Raw genomic sequence first — 18,067 nt, 5'->3', positions numbered from 1 at the left:
TCTCCAGCTTTGTGGTGTGATATCATATTTTTCCACTGATACTGTCCAGTTTGGATTATTTCTGCATCCTTGTATTTGTTTCACTATTGTCATGAGGACAGGGTGGGGCAGTGATCTGGTCCCTTAAATTATGACATTTGTGGGCTTGTGCTGAAAAGGAAGTTTGTACTGTAATAATCCTGCAGTTGTGAAAGCACAGTAGCCAGCACAGTTCATGCGCACACATGTGCAAAGCTATGCAGTGAAAATTTAATGCACACTTGAATAAGTAGGAAATAATTGGGAAATTTTGTTTGTCTGTTTGTTTTAATAGCAGATCGGCTGTGATGTAAAATGGGTAGATAGTGGGAAACCACTTTTCAAAGTCTCTACTTTTGTTGTATCGACAGTAAATACTCAGGTAAGCCAAATTCCCTCTTAGCTCTGTTTACCTGCTTACAAACAAAAAGGGTCCAGGAATGTCTGAAAGATGCTATACAGTCTTGTATGAATTTGTTTCTTTAACATTTAAAGGCAAGATGACACAAGTGGAACATACACTTAAAGGAAAAATAGAAATTATTTAAGATTATACCAACAGAAAAATTATGGAATATCAGTTTCAACAGCAAGAGGGTAAATTGTGAGCCTCAGGAAGAAAACAACAGAAAAAAAACAAAACAAAACTGGCCATTCAAATCCGTTAGATTGTGATTTAAAAACTAGTTGCTCACAACAGTGAAAAAAGGAGTGGTCAAACCACCTAGAAATAAGTTGTGTGTAGCAAGCTGTGCTGACCAATTGGTCAGGCTAAGTAAGTTGATCTGTCTTTCTGCGTCTTATGTCTAAGGCAGTAGGGACCAAGTATGTTCTTCAGTATCATAGGTGATCACTGTAACCAATTAATGGAGCTGAATTCTAGTCCTTTCTATAATATACATTAATCTGAATGTTTATTATTTTAGGATCCATACCTGAATAACTTTTTCCATCAGTGCCAAGAAAGGGAAAAGGATCTGTCCCAGCCTCCTACCTCAAACTTCATCAATTCTTGTAAGGTAAAGTAACCTACAGCACAAACTGTGCTATAAAATTGCACTTAGGCCTTTCTCTCAACCAGTCTGTCATTGCAGAATTCTAAACATGGCATATTAGGAAATGCAAGTCTTGAAAGCAGTGCTTAAGTTATTTTCTTGCTTGTAGATACATATGCTTAGCAAAATATGAAAATTGATTTTAGTTTCTCTTTTTTGTCTCTTTTTTTCCCTCCTTAAGTCAGGGTAGAGCAAAATATTGGAATTCTGAAATTTGGACAAGACCTACAGTTGTTGTCTGGTTGTATTTAACACTGATTCCATGGGGAACCAGTCCTCTACTTAGTTGTCCTGTTTTTCTACTGCTGTTACACAAGTGGCTGAAATGCATTTTACCTGCTGAAGCAGGAAACCAAGTAATCAACTTTCATTGCTCATACTGGAAAACTCTCATTTTCTTTCTTACATCTGTTACAGAATTTGCTGAGGATCGAGAAGATCCATGTAATTATGAATTTTCTTCCTGTAGTCCTGAATCAACTCTTCTGGGTTTTGGTGCAAAACAGTGATGATGAAGTTACAACAGCTGTGACCAGGTATCTGAATATTTTCTGTATGAGGAAAAGGATTCACTCCAAAGTGCAAATGTAGCGTTAGTCCAGTTATAGCTGCTCTTACAATGGCTGACTGTGGCTTTTAGACTTCAGTAGATGAGAATGCCTGTTTCCCCCTTAACACAATGCTCTGCAAATTATGTGTGGAAGAGTGTGGTATCATGTGGCTGACTGATAGCAACCAGGAAATCACTGACCCTGGCAAGCATGTCTCTGTACCCTGAGGCAACCCTAGGTTAAGGTCTCATTCTCAAGGAGCCTAGTGCTTCCTAACAAAGCTCAATACCAGTTTTGGTTTACATTTGTGTCTGAGGCTATGAAGTTCAGCACAGGGAGAGCTTAGCATCTTGCAGCATCCAATGCAGAGTCAAACAACCAGGTCACACTGTTCTGGGCATTTTTTAATTAGAGTATATCAGCAATAACTGAAGAGCAATGGAAGCATTTTCCAGTGAGCAGGCAAACAACTGGAATGATTTGCTGAGTCTCTCACCCCTCACATAATGAAATTGTTTTTATTGATGCTGTTAATCAGGGCAGCAGGAAAAAATATTGGAAAGATTATTATTGGTCTCTGCAGGAAGGCAGACAGTTGCATTGCTTTTTCTTTTGGCCATAGTGATGTTTTTGCTGTACTTCTGCCAGTAGCTAAACATGGGGACTACAATACAACTAATAGAAAAAAAAGTGACAACTATATTTAGCAAGCCTGTTAGACTAATCTGCTGACAGGGTATTTTTTTTCTTTCCACAAATTGTTCTTCAGAATTAGTTCAGGTTCCATGGCACCTTGCAGTCCAGTTTTACTACATCTAGGCACTAGGATTAGAAGAACCTTTCCTTGTAAACTTGTGTGATTTCATCACTACAGACTATTTTCTGAGGGAGAGAGGCAGTCAGACCTTTGTTCAGGACTCCTTTATGGCCAACAAATCAACTGATGTTAAGGTTAGATAAAGAGAATGAAAAATTTCATCCAGGCTGGAATTTCAGTATCAGTTAACTGACTGGAAAATAAATGCTACAGAAAATGCAGCTGTTAAAAAAAAACAGTTTTAGTAATTAAATGGAAAAATGAAAAGATGTTAATATTTTCCTGCTTAAGATTTTGGCTATACAGCCACCTGGCCAAAAAAAAAGAAAAGAAGGATTCTCAGTGTTTTTCTTGTATTTGTAATGGTTTTTGTGTGGATAGAGTTGATGTCAACAGGAATATGCACGTCTGCACTGTGTGCCATTCATTGATGTGTCCTATATATACACACATTGTATGTTGTTTAGAATAGCTTGAAACAGCTTGTGTTGAACATATTAAAAGCAACAACAACAGAATGAGAGCATAGATTGGCTTATGTGTTGGGAAGAAAACATCATTCTTTTTATACTCTCTCATGGTTATTTACTTGTCTGGGGGCCCAGTCGTGTCATCATTTCTCTGTCTCATGTTTGCCAGAACTCATTTCAATTTCAAATCAGAATAAAGGCTGAAAGAGCGGAATAGGCACAACTAATTTTGTCATAGCTTTATTTTGTTTTGCTACAAGATTTACTTTTCCTACTAACAGTGAGAAATGAGATATATGAAAAATACTGACTTAAAATAATTACAAAGCTTTTGAATTCAATAATAAGAATTGGCATAAAACACTCAAATAACCAAGCTAGTCAAAATTGCTACTTGTATGTGGACCATGGTCAGCAATATTAATACTCCATTTTAGTCATACTGTTACTATGCATATCCCTGAATTTGAGATGCAGTTCACTAATAATTGACATTTGAGAACCATGAACTGTTTCCTCCCCATTCTTTTAACATAAAAGTAAGATAATGAAATTGCAGAGTCTTTTCTGTGTCAAGTATCCTGAAAAAATTAAATCACAGTAATCAAGAGGAAATCTTATGTTTGAGTTGAAGAAGACTTCTTGCTCAGAATTGTGTTTTCTGAAACAGGATGATCTCAACGATCGCTCAGGTACAAACAGAAGAGAAAACTTTGCTGACACACTTGTCTGTTAGTAGAAGCTCAGGTTGTGAGAGTGGGTGCTGACATGACCCAGGCAATTTTCCTCCATGCTGCTGGTCACCAAGCTGGTCTGCAGAAGCTCAGAGCATCTGTGGTTGCACCAAGTGTACGGCCTCTCCCTGCTGCTGTGCCGGGAGTGCTGGGTATGGGCAAACAGTGCAGGAGAGGGACCTGCTCAGGCTTGACCTTAGGCTTGTGTTTGTCTTTGATTAACGGTGCTGTCATAAGCAAAGTATCACAGCTTTACGGAATTACCGTGATCTGACAGAACCTGACAAGCATTCCCAAAGAGGCTTTTTCCCCTCTGTTTCATTAACAGACTCTAATTTTTCTTATTCCTAGTCATCCAAAGTCAATATAAGTTTAGTTAATAGTTTTTTTGGTTGTTTTTTTTTTTTTTCTACATCAGTAGGGTTATAATCATTAAAACTGGGTGCATTTTGTTAGACAAATGCACGTATAGCAGCACAATCCATGCAAGTGGAAGGCCCAAGGGGTGACCATGTTTTTCCCAGTGGAACAGTTTCTGCACACACTATTTATCATCTGAATCACAACCCTTATGGACTGTTCTAAATAAGGTTACAATAACAGAAAAATGTGATGCATCAGATAAACTTTCTCTGCCTTACGACACAAAACAGCTCATTATTTTTTCTTTTATCTTGCAGGGTTCTTACTAACATTGTTGCTAAGTGCCATGAAGAACAACTAGACAACTGCATCAATTCTTATGTGACGGTAAGATTGCTGTTATACTGTTAACTAGTTTATGTGGGGGGGTTTGTTTTGGCTTTTGTGGGGTTTTTTCCTGTTTACTCTTAGTTGTACTTGCTTGTGGCTTTCTCTGCATTTGCATCATAGCTTTCTAGTACTAGTAGGATGGGTATCTCTGGTTAGGAAACTAAGGTAAGATTTGGAAGAGGCTGAGTCAATTCTCCTCTGCCATAAGTTTCTTCTGTCACCTTGAACATATTACACCGCCTTTCTGTGTTTTGGGGGCATCCTGTAGAGCAGGGACACTCCATGGACTGTCCTTATCCACCAAATTTGGCCGCATCCTGGCTTGCAACTTTGCTCCAATGAGGAGGACAAAGGGCTGCTCATGCTTCCTCTGCTTGGTGCAGCTTTCTTTTTATAGGATACCCAGTTGAGCAAGCACAGGGGGAGGAAACTGCAGGGCACTCTTAAAGGGTACTGGGATCTGGGAGGGGTGACTCTCCATAGTTGATGACTAGAGCTTACATTTTAAAGGGAGACCTAGTGCAGTTGCACTTCCACAGAGCCTCTGGGAACGTAGGCTTATTGGCAGTCTTTGTGAAATGGTGTTAAACTGAGAACTTCCCACCTTACAGGGTTTGAGAGAGGGAAGCGGGAGATAAATAGATGAAAGATCATAAAATTTCAGCTGGATAGATACCAGGGACATTTAATTTAGTTTGCTCATAGTTTGCAGCATTCTTCTTGACTGTGAGATTTCTCATTTTAAAATATCCATCCAGCTGTATTATACGTGTGCAGGGTTGCCCTCATTGTAGTTGAAAAGGATCCACAGGTGGTAATTTTTATGGAAGAGGTACTTCTGAGTGTCTTCATGGTTGCAAGATGGCTGCATTTTCTTAGGAAGCTGTAGCTTTTTAACTAAGCTTTACATTATTTTCTGAAGTTGTCATTGTAGTTTCAAGATCCTGTGTCTTTATGTGTGCTGTTGTACATAAATTCTTCTCTCGTTTGTGGAGTTCATATTCTTGTAACTGAACCCTGTTTACTCAGCTTTTTTCATCCGTTATTGTTTTGAAGAGTAGGGTATATATAGAATATATATGGATACGTTCTCTGGAGTTTGGTTCTGGGCAAGCTGTATTATTGCTTAAAAGACCAAAGGAGTGGCCTCTTTAAAGATCATCTCCTTGTTATCTGTATCAATTGAATATCTATTTAATGAGTATGAGTAGGTGCTATTGGCCAGTAAGTATCTCAAAAATTATATATTTGGGTAATAACTTTATAAGCTGAGATTTTTACGAAGAAGGATGTTTTTAAGTGGAAGAATTCTGCTGAGGTCTAGTAGAACTGTTTAGGCTCCAAAATAAATACCCAATGTAACATTTCAATGTAGTTAATTAGATGGATATTAACACCTCTTCTACACAATAACTCTTCAAAATTGCCACAGACACCTATTGCGGCTCAATATCTTTGAAATAACAAGTGATTATTAAGCCACACCAAAAGTCCATTTAACCTGTTTTTCCATTTCCAGCAGCAGTCGAAAGCCAGTAACTGTTAATCTCCTTTATTCATCTGTAAGGAAATGAATACCTACTTTAGAAATGCTGATCTGGGAATAAGTTGAGAATTGTGAGTGACTCAGATGCAACAATAATGTGAATATACACTGACTTAAACTGAACCCAGAAATGTCAAACTATGTAGGGAGAAGCTTATGGCATCTGCTCTGGAAACAAGGCTGAATATTAATAAGATGTTTTCAAGTTGTATTCCTTTCTTTTACCTGCCTTGCTGAATGGAAAAGGTATTTCATCCCAACTGGTGCACTGGCAGAGCTCTTGCTTTAGGGAAGGTATAATGAATCCCAATATCAAATTATTAGCTTAAATTGTTAAATAAAACTCATACTAGATTTATGAGTTCTGAGCAACTTGGGAAGACAAATTCCACTCTTGAGGGCTGAATTTCTGAAAGAGGTAGAGTTTTCCCCTTCAGTCAGCTCCAGTGGGTGCTCTGTGCCATTCAAGACGAAGAGTTGTTACCAGCTCTGACAGGCTGTTGCCACTGCAAGAAAGGAGCAAGTGAAAGGTGGCCCTGACTAGGTGGGTAAAAAACCCTCTGTACCTCCTCTGCTTGCTTATTCTTTTTTTTTCCCCTGGTGAAATGTCTTGAAAGGCAATTTAGAGGTGTCGGGATCCTATGCCCTACAGAAAAAAATTAATTGTAGCACCAGTTTTAAGCATAAAGTCCTCTTGGTTCGCAGTAAGCTGAAATCAGCAGGAAGTTGTGTTTAAAACTTGGATTTTGTAGGGGAGCAGCGTTGAGCTGTTACTGCTAAGGGGAGTTAAGCTTCGCGTGAATGTATTGCTCAGTCAAGGTATTTTGGCAGCAAAGATTATCAGGAGTGTATAAATAATTTGTCTTCTCCTGAGGTTTTTTGTGTTTGTTTTAATGTACATTTTGATCATTTTTGTTTTTCCTTTCTTCTTCAGTACGTGTTCAGGACCAAATCATTTGAAGAAAGGACTGTTCATGAGGAGCTGGTCAAGAATATGACTGGTCTTCTGAGGTTAAATGACCAAGTAACAATGAAACAGGTTTTGAAGGTGAGTGGTAGCATATTTGTAGTTTTACTACTGGTTTTCTGCCTGAAACTCACTAGTTGCATCTCTTTCTCCTCTTCTCTTTCCCTGTACAAGCTTTGCACAGATGACATCCTGCAGTGATTCAACAGGACAGGCTTACCAGACTTACTGCAGTCTTTCAGCATAACACATTTCTCAGAATGCCATGGTTTACATAATAAAATTCATCCTTTCTGTTACAGCTCTGAGTGAGAAGCTTAGTTCTTACACAATGTGATGTGACCAATTGCTTTTAGGATACTTTGTTTTAATTTTTATTTTAGAAGATGCAGGGAGAATATTCATCTGTAAGTAGAACATTAATATCTGATTTCAGCTGCTGCCTTTGATTGACAGTGACCAAAATGAGAATGATTGAGGTTTCCTGAGGTTTCTCATGTCAAACCAGCTCTAAGCAATTAATACACGTGCAAGCCCCATCACTGAACGTGCCATTTATGCTATGAGAGCGAACCAGTCCAGCTCAGGAGTTCCCAATGGCAAAAATACATTCAATTGTGCCTATTTCCTGTGCTGAGCCACTGGAATAAAAAATAGGCTGAAAAAAGCAGAAAAGCATCCTGCAGGAAACCTGGCTCATGCAAAAGTATTTGTGGTTATGTTTGTTGTATTGTGGAGTTTTTTTGACAATTTGTAAGCTTTTTGAGTGTATTCCTTCCACATATCTCCTGAGATGTGAGGTTACAGATATTAATCTGTATCCTACCTGTTTACTATTATAAATGGTATTTGAAGAAGCACTCTGTTTATCTTTTCAACAAGTACCATCTATTTTGGGCCAAATTACCAATCTGCTGGAACTAACAAAGCAGTTTATTCTCAGCTTTTGTTCTCTGGGGTTCTCTGCATTGTGCATTTCTGCCAGTTACCTGCAAACAAATAGTGAAGATGGTGCTCCGCGGGAATGGAGAGATGTTAGGAATGGGGGGTGGGGGTGCTCTTTATTGCACAGAGCCACAATGACAAAGTGCCTGAGATGTCTACAGCTTTCTTAAGGATGTGATCCCATGTTTCTCAAATACATGACACTTAGGGTCTTTGATTTGTTTGTCATGTAGAATTTATCATTTTGCATTACTGAGAAATGCAATCCATCTATAAGGAATGGTAATGCATCATAAAGTATTTATCAATCACTTTTCCTAATCTCTTTTTTCCTTCTTTTGAACAGCATTCCTGGTTCTTCTTTGGTGTTATCTTAAAATCAATGGCACAGCACTTGGTTGATACAAACAAAACAAAGGTAAGTGTATATATATGATCTCAATTAAGTAGGCAGTCTGCCTCTTAGGGAAAGTAGAAAATGCAGAATCCTGGGAAATACATATGCTCGGACTTTTCTTCTTGACTGGTCAAAAAAAAAAGAAATGCTGTTATGCTTTGTACAATATTGCTTTTACTCAAGAAACACATTATATTACCTGCGAGGCTCAAATCTATTATTCTTGCTTGTACAGAACTGATGGGCCAAAAATACCGTTGCATCAGCTTTGTAATGGGCAGGTTAGAATGGAATGAAAATTCTCTAATTTCTGCTGGTTAGCCGACAGGTGATTATGCCAGACAGCAAATAAACAATCTAGGAACTCTCCTTTGCTTTGAGCAAACCTTACGTAGCTGGAGATCAGTGTTTTGACCTCTTTTCTGCCTGATTGTCAAAGATGCTCCTATTATACTTATGCTGGAATCTGAGGATAAGGTTTCCCACTTTCCTATGAACAAAATTCTTCTTTTTGGCATTTATAGTCTGAATAGATCCATGGAACTCCAGAAATATTTTTCTTCTTCCTCTGTTTTATTGTCTTTATTCTTGGCCTGAATGTATTTTCAGGTTTAATGTGCAACCTCGTACATTCTCAAGTGATGATCTGTTCCCTGTTTAGGTTTCTCGAACTCGGAGATTTCCAGAGTCGTTTCATACTGAGCTGGATACACTTGTGATGGTCTTAGCAGACCATGTTGTTTGGAAGTATAAAGATTCTCTTGAAGAAACCAGGAATGCAAACTATAGCACTGCCAAATTTCTGAAGGTGAGATGTCTGTCATCACAGCATATGCACTTATTTCCCCATATTTAATGCAAACTTGAGACTATTCTACTCTAGTCAAAGGAAATAAAAACAATTCTGAGAGAATGATGGCTCAATATCCAAGTTTAATGCTGGCCTGTAGCTCAGGTTTTCTATGCCCTTGGGTCTTTGAGAATGCAAAAGCTTTATCAAAGTCTGCTTTAGAGCAATTTTGATTCATTTATATCTATTCTCTAAAATAGCCCACATTTTCAAATTTTGTGGATTCTTACATTGCATTCAAATGGGTAAAAAGTTTGGTAAGGAATGAAATGCTAGTTACATTTGAGCTGGTATTTTTTCTTTAAATATATATAATATAGTATAGCTCTGCATGACTGCAGGTGGATTAATATTTCCCAATCACAACAGGGTGGGTAGCCTTTCCAAACCAGAATAAGCAAATTGCAAATATTATGTGAGATACTGTAATTTACGTTTTTAACTCTGCAATGCCATTTCATTTACCAAATATAAGAAAATACATGCGTGCTTTGGAAAAGTCACTACAAGGGGTTGCATTTTGTGGTTTTGTCCTGATATTCCTCAATCATTTTTATTTTCCCATCACTGCATTAGCTGTGGAGCATGAGAAAATTGCCATTCAATAAGTTACTTAATCTAGATTCGAACTAAATGCACACGCACCCCACTTCCCATTAATGGAATGATGTGCATTAGTGATGTACAGGACAGTGTCTATGGTACACACTAAAACCTGGCCTCAAATCTTTTATGACAAATTGAAGCACAGCATTAGGAGAGAGCAATATTCCAACAATCAAATGTTCCTGTGAGGTTATAAGGAAAACAACCAGAAACTGAAAATGGATTTTTCTCCTTCCACACACAGGTTAAATAAATGATAAGCTTGCTCTCCGCTGTGTTATCCTCTGTTGCTGATACCATATGGAAGCCCTGGTTGCTGTTGGCATACTGATGTTAAGCTGTGTCTGTTCATAGTGGTAGATCATTTGGAAGATGATGTTGGTTTGAGGCAGGAGGGGCTCAGTCAGTAGTTGCAGGCTGTTGCACCTATGTGAAAGGAGTTGCATATTTACATGCTATTTTTGTGTTTTAGCTAAATGGGGAAGACAGTAACGTTATGTTATATGATGTGACGTATGGCTGTGTTTTAATTTCTTTTCAAATCTAGTCTGCCAGAAAGAATTACATAGGTTGGAGATGATACGGCTTTCTCAGGCTGGGATTGCAGCAGCCTTGTTTGAATGCTGCATGGTGGAAGGCTCGGGGCTTCGCTAGTTTTGCAGAGTACCAGAGAAGGTGGGGAGTTCAAGATTGCATTCCCTATCTGTTAGGCAGACTCTGCAAGGAAAAATATCAGTAACTGTAGACTCAAGGCCCTCAAACACTTTTACACCTTCTGGCTCTTTAGCCCCATCAGTCAGCAAGAGCAGTGTTCTCATCATACAGTAATGTAGTGGCATATGTGTTCCCAGAGAGATAACAGAGCTCACAGACAGCAAGTGTCATGGCTGGACTAATTCCTCAGGAGAAGTCACTGAAGGAGATGTTCAGGTCAGCTCCCGTCATGTCCCACCTCCAGTGATTAAGTGTTGCAGTACATGAACGGTTTTGATTAGCTAAACTTTCTCCTAATGCACTGGATGCTGTGATGGTTATTTTTAGACTATAGACACAGTGAAAATGAAAAGTTTGATCAATATATTATTACTGAAAAGAAATTTAAAAATCAAGCCAGATTCACCAGTTCCCTGGATTTCCTTGCCCTACTATATGCCTAACTTCATCTGCACAAATGATTCAAGTTGGTGGGTGACGCAAAGCAAACAGCTGGGCGAGGCCGTGTACTGCTTTTTTTGACTAAAAAATAATACTTCTTTTCTCCTCCTTTCTTAGCGCTGTTTTACATTTATGGATCGTGGATTTGTGTTCAAGATGGTCAACAATTATATAAGTATGTTTGGAACAGGAGATAGCAAGGTACAATTCTGACTTTTGTTTGTTTATTTGTTTTCCAAAGTGAGCAGAATATTTTTGTATTGAAACTAAGATCTATTCCATGACTTCACCATGCTCAGAACTCAAGTCAGTGAAAACATTTACTGTAAATTTGTGTTAAATTCTCTTGGGTTTTGTCCATCAGTCCCCTTTTCTGGGACTGAATAGCCATGTCCAAACAACTGCTCATTGAGCCCTGCAACAGAAGACTCTGCAAAGACTGCTCAGACCAAAGCATGCAAAAGGCTGACCAGTCAGAAGTTCTTTGAATTTAAGCTTTGATTCTGTGGAGACTACACGTGTGGTTTGGTCTGCAAATGTCAGTGGCAATGGGCAGTAAATTTCTTTGAGGAGATTAAAGTAAGAGCATATGAGCAAATTGCCATAGTGTAAACTCAAGTGAGAATGGAACATCTTAGTTACTTTGAATGAATGGTGTGTTCTTACCTCGTTGATGATGCAGGAAAGCCCATCTCCTCCAAATTAGTTTGTGCTTATTATGAGGAAAATTCCCTGCAACCTGAAGTTCTTCTAGAATACCTATGATAGTCAGTGATATATATTTTGAACAATACATTTCAAACTGCAAGAGGTCACCAAATTATTCAGCTTGACTTCTTTACTCTTCATCCATCAGGATGAGTCATAGGCTTCCATGACTGGGTTTCTGAGCTGCCATACTGGAGCATATAAGATGATAGATAACAGAATGTATTCAAGAGATACACTTTGAATGACTCATCTTTCCCAAGAAAAGCTTGCAAAACTTGTCTGTTAACTGTTTTCAATTATTTAGTGGTGATCTGGGCATTTGTAGGTAATGAGAGAGATTACCCCATGTCTGGCTTGGTTTTTACTAAAGCCAACTTCACACTGCTTTCACCTGATCTCTGGAACAGATGTAGGATGCAGTCTCTTGGTATTAATGAAAACTATAATTCTGTAAATAATATTATGCAATCTGAAAACTGTTTCCACATTTCAAACTTCCCTAAATACTTTCAACCACAGAAACAGATGTTTAATTAAAAAAGCTAATTAATGGCCAATGGAAAAGCCTGAGATTAGTCAGTGTGCAGAGCAGAACGCAGCAGCTCCGCGGCAGTGAGCGTGTGAGCGTTGCTGGCCACTCACATCCCTCTAGAGCCATCGGCCAGTGTCACTCGGAGCTGAGACAGAGGTACCGCTAGAACAGGCTTTGCAACTTGAACACTCACAAAATAAAATCAGAGATTTCTGGCCTCAAGGAGAGAGCGCCCTTGCATTGTTTTCTTTTTCAGTCAGACTCCTAAGCAAGAGTTGGTCATTTAAGCATGCTGCAAGATTTCTTTCGATTTGTCTTTTGCTTCTTTAGCAGGATTGTTTATGTATCAAAGATGATTCTTCAATCTGACCTCTCTCTTCAGAAAGTGTAACAGTGTATTTTGCTGCTTGAATAAGTTGTGGATATATCAGTCTATAACATCACTGTTTGAATTTACTGTAATTGTGAATGAAGCACCATAATTTCTGTTCCACAAGTATATCCCTCACAGTATTCCTTATTTTGACATTTAAACATTGTTTTGGGAAATATTTATTCAGAAGTTGAAATACTTCATTAGAATTCCCTTTATTGTTGTGTTCCCTCAAAATGTCACAGTTCCTCTTGGGAAATACCTTTCAGGTACTTCATTTCTTTATTTGCCATTAGACCCTGAATTGTATGTCCAGCCATATTCCTCATGAGGTATGACAGTGCAAGAAAGTGTTTCATGGAAAATTCCTCACCATCCAGTACTCTGTAAAGTGCATGTCCCAGGTATCCTAGCCTGACGGTGGTACAGTTTAATTTTAGGGACTGACAGACTTAAACATGGGGTAAATAAAAGGCCTTTAAAAGTACTTTCTAATGCTATGGCAAATGTTTGACCTAGGTCAATGCAATGTCATATTGGTAGTCCTGAATTACAGCTTTCTGCCACTGAGAATGGTGAGCTGAGAAGGTGGAGATAAAAATTTATTATCTTTATATCTCAGTGACACATCATTTTAGTGGGAATGATAAATTCTTGAAGTAGTTGCAAGGCTCCACAAAGATCATGGATTGCTTTGTGGGAGGGACATATTGAGGAAATAATACCAAAATTATGTAATGCCAAATCCCTTGGAGCTGAAACTGACTGGAATCCATAGAGGAAGTTTTCACCACTATCAATAAATTTTGTATCTGGCCTGTGTTGGTAAAACTTTGTATTTAGTTGATCAAAAAAAGGGGGAAAACAAGAAAGAAAAGGGAAAATGAAAAAAAAAAATAATAAAAAAAGCATAATAATAGTTACGACAGTACCAAGTTTGTGTGAACTGGAGTAGATACTTCACTATGATTACATGCTATAGTATATACCATCAAAAGACCCAGTGTAGCTTTAAATATACCTTAAATATTTAGCTGGGTCAAGCTTATATTTATCAATGTATCTTCAATGAAAAATCATAGTTGAGGAATCCAGAAAGCTTATTTGTTACCCAATTAACTTGTTGCAGTCAGAGATGAAACCCAAATATTTATTATTCATGCAGTTTGGCATAACAAGCTGTAAGTTTTCATTGTTGGGTGTGAGTATGAAATTTGAGGTAAATAGTAGCACATCTCTGTCTTACCATTTTCCCTGTTTAAATGTGAACTGGACCGTTACCTGTTGTGATTTTCAGACTTTACATCAGTTCAAATTTGACTTTCTCCAAGAAGTCTGTCACCACGAGCACTTTATCCCTCTGTGCCTGCCCATACGATCTTCAAACATTCCTGGTAAGGTGCCACCCTCAAATGGTTTCTGTACAACAGCGAATTGTCGGGAGGTTCAAAGAGCAGATAACAATTAACTCTCTCTGAAGTATCATGTCTGCACATCAGACACAGAAGCCCTAAATGGCTTTTCAGGTGTGGTACTTAATCAGTGTGATAAAAATAACATCATTTCAGTATGCCTGTAAATAAACGCAAGCCCTGACAGCCCAGCTGGGCGGTGGAAGGTAACTCCTTCACTGGAAGTTTTGAGGTGAATGAACTGGACTATTTGTGAGGACTAATTACTGAAGCTGCAGTAGCTGTGGGAGGTGATGATCTGAGGAAGGGGTTGAACAGGTACAGTGGGGACAGGAGGAGGCTGGGACAGTGGTAAGGACGTTGCAAAACTACTGTTTGGAAGAGGCTTTCCTGCTGCTGTTGGGAGTGCAATTTGTCCACATGACAGCCCCCTCCTGTGTGGGGCATCTGAACTGGACATGCAGCAGGAGTTTGGAAATGGCCATCTCTCAGATAACAGGCATTGGTACTTTAGCCTGCAGAGCATCTCTAGGACTGGCAGGCAGGTTCTGTGCAACAGCCCTTTTCTGCCAAGCACATTTACTGTCTTGGCCTTTGGCAAGCTGAACTTCACATGGTCACCACATACTGCAGTGTTTAACCTGGAGCAGTGAGGCAAGAGAGAATTACTAACAGAATCTGTTAGTAATATCTCCTGAGCTGCTTCTCAAGGCAGGAGATGCTGTGTGTAACCCATGTTTTGCAGAGAAGCACAAACAGGTTTTGCCTGTGCTCAACCACAGGAGTGGATCCACCCTGCTATGCCCCAAAGCCAGCAGCCACCGTGCATTCCATCCTGTGCACTGAAATCTGTTATTTCAAACCCAGCTTCATGGCCAGTGCCCAGTACTGGGTGCTTTTCCTCTTGGTTTCAAAGGCACTGGGATTTCAGCCCTGGGCACAATTCCCAGTTCTGACAGTTTGCTGTGGACTCTGGGGAGATCACTTGAGATTTGGTCCTTTAAGTTGCTGGGAGTGGAAGGTATCTTTCAGTGGAATCAGCCCTCTGTGTAGCATCTCTCAAACCCTTGTCTCCTTCAGTTTTCAACACCAAGAAGTCAGTTTGGTTCTGACATTCATAGCTCACTTTAACAGAAGAAGCCATTTCATTCAAATTTGAGCCAAATTTTAAAAAAAAGAGAGAGGTACAAAGCAAATATGTATTTTTGCACTTACTAAGTTAAAAAAAATGCATTATTAATGCCTATTTTTGTTTTATATTTATGAAAAATTAAGACCCTGTGACGCCTTCAGAATCAACACAGGAATATCGAACATCAGGTATGAAAAAAATGGCTGTATAAGAAATAAGCAGAATTATGCATCAAGAGTTTTAAGATTTACTTTGACCATGGCCACTGAAATGTGGCAAATTTTGGTAAAAATTATGTAATGTTTTCAAAAGTGGAATTAGTCTGGATTGCTGTGGTTTAGAACTTCATAGCTAGAATATGGAAACAGCAATTTGGTCCCTGAGCCTTGAAGTGAACAGTCTTACTGTGTGCTATTCACATATGGGGAGGTGTATGTAAAATGTTTCTCACTAGTAAATTGTAAAAACTGTATTACTTTGAGAAATAACAATATTAGATTAATTCATTCTAGCAAGTGAGAGAGTAGAATGGAACAGTCAGATCAAGAGATCAAGGTTTAACAGAGAATTAAATCAATAAACACTATTGAAAATTTGGGAAATGGAGGGTGTTATGTAAGATTAATTTAAGGATTCTTGTCTGTTCTGTTCCAAGATATTCCAGAGTACACATTGACCAATGAATTTTGCCGTAAACATTTTCTAATTGGAGTTCTACTGCGGGAGGTTGGTTTTGCCTTGCAAGAAGACCAGGATATTAGGCACTTAGCTTTGGCTGTGCTTAAAAACTTAATGGCAAAACATTCATTTGATGATCGATACGCAGAACCGGTAAATAAACTTTTTCATTTGCTTGTTCATGCAGTAGCTAAGCATATATGAAATTGTCTTAGCCACCAGCATAACATCAGTTAGTTTCTTCAGAATTATATTGTATCTTCTATTTTTTAGGCAAAACAGGCACAAATAGCAAACCTGTACATGCCACTCTATGGAATGCTTTTGGACAATATGCCAAGGATTTACATGAAGGATATGTTCCTTTTTAACATCAATACTTCCAATCAGGTAATTCGTGTGATCTTTCAGAACACCGAAACTGAGGTCTGACCCAGTCAGTCTGGTGGGAAGAGGTCCAAGTTTATGCCAGGCACAAATTAGTTAACAAAATGGAGTTCTGGAAATGATGATTTGTTTGCACCCGCAATGTTTAATTTGGAAGGTCTCGATTTGCAGAGCACCTGCAGGGCCCCAGGAGTCTGTCCTGGCAGGGCAAAGACAGTGGGTCAGGAACAGACTCAGGACACCAGCTGTCCCAGAGCTGGAAACTTCCAGTTAGGGGTTTGCAGCCCCAGCCAGTCTGGCCAGTACCTCTGCCCTGGTACCCGTTGCTGAGGGCTGAGGACCCTGTCCCCAGGCAAGTCCCTTGGCAAGTGGCTGGGAGACGTAAAGAAAAGCACTGATCACCCACAGGTTCTCTGCAGGGTTACATCATGAACCCACAAGCAGTTTCACTGATACAACAGAGGGATCATGAACACCACTGGAGGCAGAGGGAATACATACAAGTAGCTGAAGTAGGGAGGGGGTATAGAAACATCATAAAACAGCTTTACCACCACAGAAAATGCCTGTATAAACTGTGCATGTGGAGAAGCATGTTTGTTTATTTCTTAAAAGATTAGATGCATTATAATCATAGCCCTGCTTTAAAAACTAGAAACAGATTTCTGCAGGGATGTTGTGTCTTTCAGTCCTTCCAGCAAACAAGCCTGTTTCATCTGATCATTGCTGACAGTAGTTAATGCTCCTTTCCCAATGCTGTGGTAGTGTTGAAGAAGCAAATACAGTCAGACCTGATCTGTCCTTTACAACTTCAATTATGGGAAAGTTTCATATTACAGGTAGCTATTTGGCATATTATCGCAAGCCTTGATCTTTTGAGGCTGTCACACGTAAACAACTGAAAGTAGGTTTTCAGTTCAGTGTCTAAGAAAAGCCCATCAGGCATGCTGTCTTTCTCAAAGTTGATTGATTTACTGCAGTTTGTATTGTTTCTTTCCAAATACAGGGATCTAGGGATGACTTGAGCACAACTGGAGGATTTCAGAGCCAGACAGCAATGAAGCATGCCAACTCTGTGGACACATCTTTTTCCAAAGATGTTCTGAACTCTATAGCAGGTACAAATGACAGATTGTATGTGCATCACAGGTAGATTTCTGTGTATCTCAAATCCATTGTGCTTTCTGCTTCGTATTCATGGAGGATATCATTAACCCATTTTATATGATACTCAGGGAAACATGGGATGCAATGTTTCTCCTCTTTTTGGGTGTTTTTGGATGGATTTTTATTTCTTTTGTGAAGCCACTCTTGTTCCACTGCTTCACTTACTCTCCCGCTTTGGAGTGATGCCAATATTCAGCCTCTCACAAATCCCTGTGCCTGAGTTCATTCTTGTAGTCTCTGCCTGACTTAAGGATTGTGCCAGGGTTTCCCCTGAAAAGTCCTGAAGTTTCTTGGAAGGAAGTACTCTTAGTTCTTCCAGGCTTAATGGAAGGGTAGAGACACAATTGACTTTGTTCACTTCCTCCAAACCTCATTTCAAGATTCAGGAAAGCGTGTGGGCATCTTTCCGCTGATTTTTGTGGCTCTAGGTCAGGCCTTATGGAATGCAACGGGCCAATTTAATGCCATGAATAATGGCAAACTGAATCATTTTACTTCAACTTGTTGCATGTTTTCAGTACTAAACATACCCATCAATAGCTTTGCTATTGAAAGTTCAAAGCACTGTTGTCAGTCCAGCATGTGACACATTTTAAGTTTTCCATTTTTCTTGTTAATTTTTGTCTCCATAAATGTTTTAGTTTAGCATGTTTGCTATGACTTTCATTTACAGCCTTTTCATCAATAGCTATCTCTGCAGCAAACCATGCTGACTCCAGAGCTTCCTTAGCAAGTCTTGAATCTAACCCAAGTACCAATGAAAAAAACAGTGAGAGAACTGACACGTGTGAAAAGGTACATGTGCAAATGT

At 39.1% G+C, this 18,067-nt stretch overlaps 1 protein-coding gene across 6 annotated transcripts in view; it reads left to right on the top strand.

Moving 5' to 3' along the window:
- DOCK10 (dedicator of cytokinesis 10) overlaps nucleotides 1–18,067 on the top strand; it is a gene marked incomplete at its 5' end in the record, with an annotated part of 152,509 nt that overhangs the window by 106,863 nt on the left and 27,579 nt on the right. For all 6 annotated transcript variants that reach the window (XM_080349583.1, XM_080349582.1, XM_080349584.1 and 3 more), the window contains 14 exons: nucleotides 314–400; nucleotides 945–1,037; nucleotides 1,491–1,609; nucleotides 4,326–4,395; nucleotides 6,879–6,992; nucleotides 8,203–8,274; nucleotides 8,915–9,061; nucleotides 10,982–11,065; nucleotides 13,778–13,874; nucleotides 15,168–15,212; nucleotides 15,680–15,855; nucleotides 15,976–16,092; nucleotides 17,096–17,207; nucleotides 17,930–18,051. In XM_080349583.1, coding sequence (XP_080205709.1) covers nucleotides 314–400; nucleotides 945–1,037; nucleotides 1,491–1,609; nucleotides 4,326–4,395; nucleotides 6,879–6,992; nucleotides 8,203–8,274; nucleotides 8,915–9,061; nucleotides 10,982–11,065; nucleotides 13,778–13,874; nucleotides 15,168–15,212; nucleotides 15,680–15,855; nucleotides 15,976–16,092; nucleotides 17,096–17,207; nucleotides 17,930–18,051 — 1,455 coding nt within the window. The remainder of the gene's footprint in view (nucleotides 1–313; nucleotides 401–944; nucleotides 1,038–1,490; nucleotides 1,610–4,325; nucleotides 4,396–6,878; nucleotides 6,993–8,202; nucleotides 8,275–8,914; nucleotides 9,062–10,981; nucleotides 11,066–13,777; nucleotides 13,875–15,167; nucleotides 15,213–15,679; nucleotides 15,856–15,975; nucleotides 16,093–17,095; nucleotides 17,208–17,929; nucleotides 18,052–18,067) is intronic.

This window comes from Nesoenas mayeri (genome assembly GCF_963082525.1).
Source record: "Nesoenas mayeri genome assembly, chromosome: 9".
In the NCBI taxonomy this organism is placed as follows: domain Eukaryota; kingdom Metazoa; phylum Chordata; class Aves; order Columbiformes; family Columbidae; genus Nesoenas; species Nesoenas mayeri.
This window is presented reverse-complemented; position numbering and strand designations above follow the sequence as displayed.